The sequence below is a fragment of the Coregonus clupeaformis genome, unplaced genomic scaffold (genome assembly GCF_020615455.1).
Source record: "Coregonus clupeaformis isolate EN_2021a unplaced genomic scaffold, ASM2061545v1 scaf2078, whole genome shotgun sequence".
Taxonomy (NCBI): domain Eukaryota; kingdom Metazoa; phylum Chordata; class Actinopteri; order Salmoniformes; family Salmonidae; genus Coregonus; species Coregonus clupeaformis.
The window spans coordinates 41,700-49,616 of record NW_025535532.1 but is presented as its reverse complement, the minus strand read 5'-3'; the positions used below and the strand labels follow the sequence as shown (position 1 = coordinate 49,616).

At 41.5% G+C, this 7,917-nt stretch overlaps 1 protein-coding gene across 5 annotated transcripts in view; it reads right to left on the bottom strand.

Moving 5' to 3' along the window:
• Positions 1-139: 139 nt before the first annotated feature.
• The window catches only part of cald1a (caldesmon 1a), a 40,646-nt gene continuing 32,868 nt past the window's right edge, over positions 140-7,917 (bottom strand). For 2 of the 5 annotated variants that reach the window (XM_045219124.1, XM_045219121.1), the window contains 2 exons: positions 4,921-4,957; positions 140-2,047 (listed from right to left, as the gene is read on the bottom strand). In XM_045219124.1, the coding sequence (XP_045075059.1) occupies positions 2,028-2,047; positions 4,921-4,957 (57 nt within the window). In that variant the 3' untranslated portion in view covers positions 140-2,027. Of the gene's footprint in view, positions 2,048-4,920; positions 4,958-6,593; positions 6,660-7,917 lie in introns of all 5 variants that reach the window. The other 3 variants (XR_006659968.1, XR_006659967.1, XM_045219122.1) reach the window with 3 other exon arrangements.

The window sequence follows — 7,917 nt, the reverse complement described above, 5'->3', positions numbered from 1 at the left end:
GTAATGTCATACTCACACAGACTATTAACAGTCATTTGGTTCTGAGTTCCAAGATAGGTAGAGGTAAAACTGTCTAAGCAGCCAATGATATAGTGAGTTCAGTGTTAGAAAGGAAGAGAAAATAAACTGGACGAATTGGAACAATTTATATGTCTTTATTGCTGTTGTTGAGTCAACGGTACAAATATTTCATAACATTCATTCTGTAGGAAACTACCCACTACTATAACAAAGTTTTATCCGAAACTAGAGATAGTGTGCCTTGCATAGTTAACTCTACACAATAAATGAGGGTGTTTGAAATAAAATTAAAATGGACAAAAAAGCTAATTACCAAAATATGAATTAACAGCAATGTAAAATAATGTTATATATTTTAGTCAGACTCCATCGCTTGTATTTCTAAGGAGTCATGGAATGTGATTGTCAAGGTTTTTCACAGAACAATCTTACAATGCCCCTGCCAACCTTTATTTAATACCCATATTATCAAAGCATGTCATGCAAAATGAATTAATGAAATGTGAAACATATATCCTTAATAATGAAACAGTAAAAAAAGAAAGAAACAGCTGAAGTCATACTGAGTTGCCAAAGTGTAAGGTACAGTTTATTCGGTGCCTGCAATAACAAAGCCTTGAGACCATTGTATGTCAAGCGTTTGTGCTGTAAACACGATCTTACATACCACAATGAAACTTTAAGAAAACTCAAACCCAGAAAAAGCATCAAGCGCTATTGTTGTCTGGAGTCAAAATCTGTCTTCTGTTGACTGATTCAATCCTCTATCATGGTCAATACCTAAATGTGCACTTTCCCTTCTTTCAGAGTCCTATAGTTAGTACATCAGACTTGGGCTTAAATGGCAAGGTGACATACGGCTTAAACTGATGCCGTCTCAAGGTACAGGCACAGTGTATAAATGTGTCTCTGGTCTGCCATTCTCAGGCAACCTCATGAACAAAGCAGAGGTCCTTAACCTCCTAAATAGAAGCCATTGGAGCATGTACGTGAATAAGCACGGCGGTGTGCTTAGTGGTGTGGAATGTTCTGGGTCAAAGATGAGGATGTAAGTCTAAGTACACCTGCTACGTTCTGGATTGTTTTAAAGTTTAACAAAGTGAATTAGAGATTGAAACAGCAGGTACAAAAGCTACAAAAACAGCCAAATAATGACAAAACATGTCAAAAACATAAATAAATTGAAACAAGGATAATAAACGTTATAATGGGCGTCTTAATATACAACTTTCCTTTAGTTGCTTGCACTGCCTTTCATTGCCTCATAGTCATTTAATTTTAGAGTACAAAAGCGAAACAAATCTTGAGTATAAAGCTGTAATAGAAGATACAGTATAATATTCATAACAACATGTACTTATGTGCTAACATATATTAACTCAGACCATTGTTGCACTATTGGTAAGACAAAAAAAGTGAAATAAGCAAAATCTACGGAGTGCTTATAATCTCTCTCTTGAACTGGTGAACATGAATAAAATAGCGATGTGTGAAGCTTTGCTTTAAATATAAATAAAAAAGAAGTGAGATGGACGACATTGGACAGAGCATTGATGATTGATATCTCTCTTTGGAACACGGACATGATTGTGGAACTGGAAACCTCATAAAAACTATTTCTCTACTATATCAAAACTACACATGTACTGAAGAGCGCATGGGAAATACATCTAATTTCAATGTATTTATTTTCTTATGCAAGTTTTCGCTTATAAAATATAAAACAAATCACCATATCATAAAACATCCAAATTTCACAGCATATTCTTTTGTTTGTTTGTTGTGAAAGTAAATCAAAGTAAATCGTTGTGCAAAGGCACTACACTGTAATGTTACGAGATGGTGGCTGTTCATTTCAGTACAGTGCTTATTAAATAAAATCTCCTGTTTCTCTCCATTCCTTGGGTTCCCTCAGGGTGGTGGTCATATTTTTTGGTATAATACGCATAGAAAAGGAAGAGTCTTGGATTGTCTTGGTCCTCGCCAGCCTTCAGAAGTTCTTTGTATCATTCGTGTCCCATACCTGCTGATGGACAGAGACAAGTCTATCAGGGCTACAGTCAAAATCTAAGGGTTGAATACTCTAACCTCTAACCTACAGTACCATTCCAGGGTTTTTCTTAATTTTTTTACTATTTTCTACATTGTAGAAAAGTAGTGAAGACATCAAAACTATGAAATAACACATATGGAATCATGTAGTAACCAAAAAAGTGTTAAACAAATCAAAATATATTTTATATTTGAGATTCTTCAAATAGCCACCCTTTGCCTTGATGACAGCTTTGCACACTCTTGGCATTCTCTCAACCAGCTACATGAGGTAGTGACCTGGAATGCATTTCAATTAACAGGTGTGCCTTCTTAAATGTTAATTTGTGGAATTTCTTTCCTTCTTAATGCGTTTGAGCCAATCAGTTGTGTTGTGACAAGGTAGGGAGGGTATACAGAAGATAGCCCTATTTGGTAAAAGACCAAGTCCATATTATGGCAAGAATAAACAGCTCAAATAAGCAAAGAGAAACGACAGTCCATCATTACTTTAAGACATGAAGGTCAGTTAATACGGAACATTTCGAGAAGAAAGTTTCTTCAAGAGCAGTCGCAAAAACCATCAAGCGCTATGATGAAACTGGCTCTCATGAGGACCGCCACAGGAATGGAAGACCCAGAGTTACCTCTGCTGCAGAGGATACGTTCCTTAGAGTTACCAGCCTCAGAAATTGCAGCCCAAATAAATGCTTCACAGAGTTCAAGTAACAGACACATCTCAACATCAACTGTTCATTGGGGACTGTGTGAATCAGGCCTTCATGGTCGAATTGCTGCAAAAAAACACTACTAAAGGACACCAATAATAAGAAGAGACCTGCTTGGGCCAAGAAACACGAGCATTGGACATTAGACTGGTGGAAACTTGTCCTTTGGTCTGGAGTCCAAATTGGAGATTCTTGGTTCCAACCGGCGTGTCTTTGTGAGACGCGGTGTGGGTGAACAGATGATCTCCGCATGTGTATTTCCCATGGTAAAGCATGGAGGAGGAGGTGTTATGGTGTGGGGGTGCTTTGCTGGTGACACTGTCTGTGATTTATTTAGAATTCAAGGCACACTTAACCAGCATGGCTACCACAGCATTCTACAGCGATACGCCATCCCATCTGGTTTGGGCTTAGTGGGACTATCATTTGTATTTCAACAGGACAATGACCCAACACATCTCCAGGCTGTGTAAGGGCTATTTTACCAAGAAGGAGAGTGATGGAGTGCTGCATCAGATGACTTGGCCTCCACAATCACCCGACCTCAACCCAATTGAGACGGTTTGGGATGAGTCGGACCGCAGAGTGAAGGAAAAGTAGCCAACAAGTGCTCAGCATATGTGGGAACTCCTTCAAGACTGTTGGAAAAGCATTCCAGGTGAAGCTGGTTGAGAGAATGCCAAAAGAGTGTGCAAAGCTGTAATCAAGGCAAAGAGTGGCTATTTGAAGATTCTCAAATATAAAATATACTTTGATTTGTTTAACACTTTTTTGTTTACTACATGAGTCCATGTGTGTTATTTCATAGTTTTGATGTATTCACTATTATTCTACAATGTAAAAAATTGTAAAAATAAAGAAAGATCCTTGAATGAGTAGGTGTGTCCAAACATTTGACTGGTAATGTATGTCCGATGGGTTAAACCCACACATCCATCCACCCAACCACCCACACATATCTATTAGAAAGAGATTTAGGATGTCTCGCCTAAGGACAAAACCATTATGCCTTTACCCACAGTCAGTCAAATCTAGCCAGCTAAAGAGACCTCTGTCTTGGTTGTAATCTTGTTCTGGTGTTAAGTCTTTGCAGTATGACTAGAGCCCTCAGTAACAACAGTTAAGCAGGCCTTTCTGCATGAGACTGGGGTTGTTGCATGCTGTTCAATGTGGTGTCAGATGCCTCTGAGGTCCCTGCCTGCCTACCTGTCTCTACTCCGATTTCTATAAGTGACGCATGTCATGTTGTCATTTGCCCTTCACTCAGCGACAACAAAGGGGGGGGGGTGAATACAAGGGGTGTGTGTGTGTGTGTCGAGAAATGTTGGAGGTGTATAGCTATTTCAAGTGTCTCTCTCTACTTTAGACACAGATTTACAGAATGCACAAAATATGGAGCCACACCTTGCCAGAACTGTGAAGTGAGCTTGTTATATTGAGTTTGTATCTCCTCTGCTAGCCCCTGACAAGATGAGGTGTATGGCGTGATAATCTTCCACCACACGAGCTAGTAATGTGTCAACCCAACAGCTGTTCATTTGTTCACAGCCTGGAAGGTCCGACCCCAACAGCAGAATCCAGGTCGGGTTAAAGGAGAGGAGGGGTGAGGGGGGTTGATGCAGGGGGTTGAGAGGATAGGGGGGGGTTTGGACAAACGACACATTACACAGGCACGGCCGGCATCCATGAAGGCCAAACAGTTGTGGCGCGCAGGCCACTTTGGAAATAGAACACAATGCGAAAGTGGCATCTGAAAACGCCACGGCCAGAGAGCCAAACAGCAAACAGAGATGATTTAAAGCTGGCACCAGGTCCCAGGGGCAACGATGTTACAAGGAGGGAGGGAGGGAGTTATGGGTGCTGGGGAAGGAAGGGAGGGAGGGAAGGAGGGAGGGAGTTATGGGTGCTGCTGGGCCATATGGTCGTCTGTAAATTAGAACAGGCTCCTGTCCCTGTCCTTTTTCAGAGGGAATAGTTCCCTTTAACCTCACTGACTCTGGTTGTGTACTGTCAGTAGAGCACAGACTTATGAATAATGTAGATACAAACAAGATGGGCACAGATGCACACACAGTCAGTCACCTTTGACCTCAGCCTAAGGCTTAAAACTATGTTGGTAATGGTAACAGAATGGACTCACCATTGGCGACAGATTTATTCTCCCCTCTGCCAGTCACCTGAGAGAAGATAGATGGAGAAATAAGTCAGAGAGAAAGTCATCCGAGAAGTAGTCACTTCAACAGTCCATTTAGTCAATACTGCCATATCCTGAGAGAAGCTGTGTGCACTGGAACCTTTCAATCTCAGGCTGTGGTTCGACCAAATTGATCACTTCCACATTAACAAGAAAGGTTCGATGTGAATTTGCGTATGATTTCCATTATTTTTAGGGCCTTCAGTTGAGAGGTTTGAGACAGAGTGCCATGCCATAGTAATGAACCAATAAGGTTACTCCAGCCAAACAGGGGAATTTGGGAAACAACATGAACAGTGTTCACATCCTGCCCAACACATCCAAACCCTGCATCTACAAACACACAACCACACTAAGCCTATCCAGTAAAGCCTGGTCATGGTGGTTCGTGGACGACGTCTCCCACAGTTCCCTGCGGTAACACTGGCCTGGCTGTGTCCCCAAATGGCACCCTATTCCCTATAAAGTGCACTACTTTTGACCAGAGCCCTAAAAGGAGTGCACTATACAGGGAATAGGTTGCCATTCCGGACGCAAACACTAATAACCCGCCCGCTCCCATGAACTCATCCCAAGCACATCAGGCCCCTACGTCCTCTATCCCCTCATCCAGCTCCCCTGACATCACCACAATGTGTGGTTAGTTAATAACACAGCTCATAACCGCTAGCCCTCTACCTTACCCTGCTCCACGCCTGGTTTACGTCAGCACTAACCAGCAGTCTAGTGCCCCTCCAGCCCTCCAGCTCTATGTGGCTCACCACAGGATTGGACTGCACTGCTGGCAGGCTGCTGTACTCTGTCTGTGTGTTCAGCTATCGGGAGACTGCAGAGCAAGGCATGCCAGGGCCTATTTCACGAGCCTTTCTGCTCCAAAGTTAGAGCCGTTCCATAAATAAATATCATTATTGTGTCTTTTATCTGTGAAATATCATCCTCGTAAATAACGGAGGCCATTTGGCGTGGTTGTGGTTAACACTGTGGACATTGGAGCGCCATGGGGTCTTGCATTGTGAGGGTCACACTAGAGGTTGGAGATAGCTGTCCTTACAACTGCCTGTTCAGGATGTGGTTAAAAGGACCCACACATACAGTAGCAAGGACTGGTTCTGCTAGCAAGGCCAAGTGTATGTATTATGTGTCAAATTAAGTGTACCTCTACAACAACATGAACTAAAATATAGAGTAGAGTAGACAGGACTATACAGGAAGCGTGGGTGCTGCTGTGTCAAGAGGGGCATAGAAATGAGAGGATGAAAAACAATACAGAACAGCCATTTTGTGAAAGGGACTTGAGGCACTAAGTACCCATAGAATAGTATATATTTTAATAGCACAATACATGGCCCTTAACAGTGACTTCTATTTACACTTACATACAGTATGTAAGCTATCTGCTTATTGCATTTTCAACCGCTGCCAGAGTGCAGCTTTCCTGCTTCCAGATCTGTTTGTGTTGCCTTGCCAACTCCTATGGTCATTGCTACAAACAGATCTGGGACCAGGCCAGAGCGTAGCTTTCCCAATAAAAGAGAAGAAGACCTGACATCATAGTAGACTGAGGTCATTCCAGTGATAATATTAGTGCAGTGAAGTTGACATCTTTAAAACAACTTTACCTCTCCAGGGTTTCCAGACTAGTTAACGGTGAAGTCAACTAGCTAAGAGAGCTCTTCTTCAGAGCTCTTCAAACAAAAACAAGACAAAGCAACAAGCTGTTGTTATCCCCCTAGCTGGCAATCTTATGATATTATTAACTCACAGATGTAAACTACAGGGCCTCAAAACATTCCCCAGGTATACAGTTAAGTGTACTGTTGTTCTGTGACATCATGTGAATGTACTGTAGAGTATACTGTATATGTGTCCCAATTGGCAAAAAATTGCTCTGTGTAGGGAGTAGGGTGCCATTTGGGACACAGTTGTGTGAGAAAGGAGGATAGTACAAATTCCAGTAATTTTTAGGATTTGCTATGTTTTTACATATCTGTAACTATACTGAAGAAAAATATAAACGCAACATGGAAGAATTTCAAATATTTTAATGAGTTACACTTCATATTAGGAAATCAGTCAATTGAAATAAATGTATTAGACCCTAATCTATGGATTTCACATGACTGGGAATATAGAGATGCATCTGTTAGTCACATATACCTTAAAAGGGCCTCAGGATCTCGTCACGGTATTTCTGTGCATTCAAATTGCCATCGATAAAATGCAATTGTGTTCGTTGTCCATAGCTTATGCCTGCCCATACCATAACCCCACCACCACCATGGGGCACTTTGTTCACAAAGCCATACACGTGGTCTACGGTTGTGATGCCGGTTGGACGTACTGTTAAATTCTCTAAAACGACGTTGGAGGCAGCTTATGGTAGAGAAATGAACATTAAATTATCTGGTAACAGCTCTGGTGTCAGCATGACAATTGCACGCTCCCTCAAAACTTGAGACATCTGTGGCATTGTGCTGTGTGACAAAACTGCACATTTTAGAGTGGCCTTTTATTGTCCTTAGCACAAGGTGCACCTGTGTAATGATCATGCTGTTTAAATAGCTTCTTGATATGCCACACCTGTCAGGTGGATGGATTATCTTGGCAAAGGAGAAACACTCACTAACAGGGATGTAAACAAATTTGTGCACATTTTCTTTGGAGAGAAATACGCTTTTTGTTGCTATGGAACATTTCTGGGATCTTTTATTTCAGCTCTTGAAGCATGGGACCAACACTTTACATGTTGCGTTTATATTTTTGTTCAGTGTACATTCTTCATGGCATTAGCCATGGTCTAACCTCAGGTGTGTGTGTTTATGTATATGTGTGTGTGTTTGTGTGTGTGTACACTCTTAGAAAAAAGGGTTCCAAAAGGGTTCTTTGGCTGTCCCCATAGGAGAACCCTTTGTGGAAAGGGTTCTACCTGGAACCAAAAAGGAT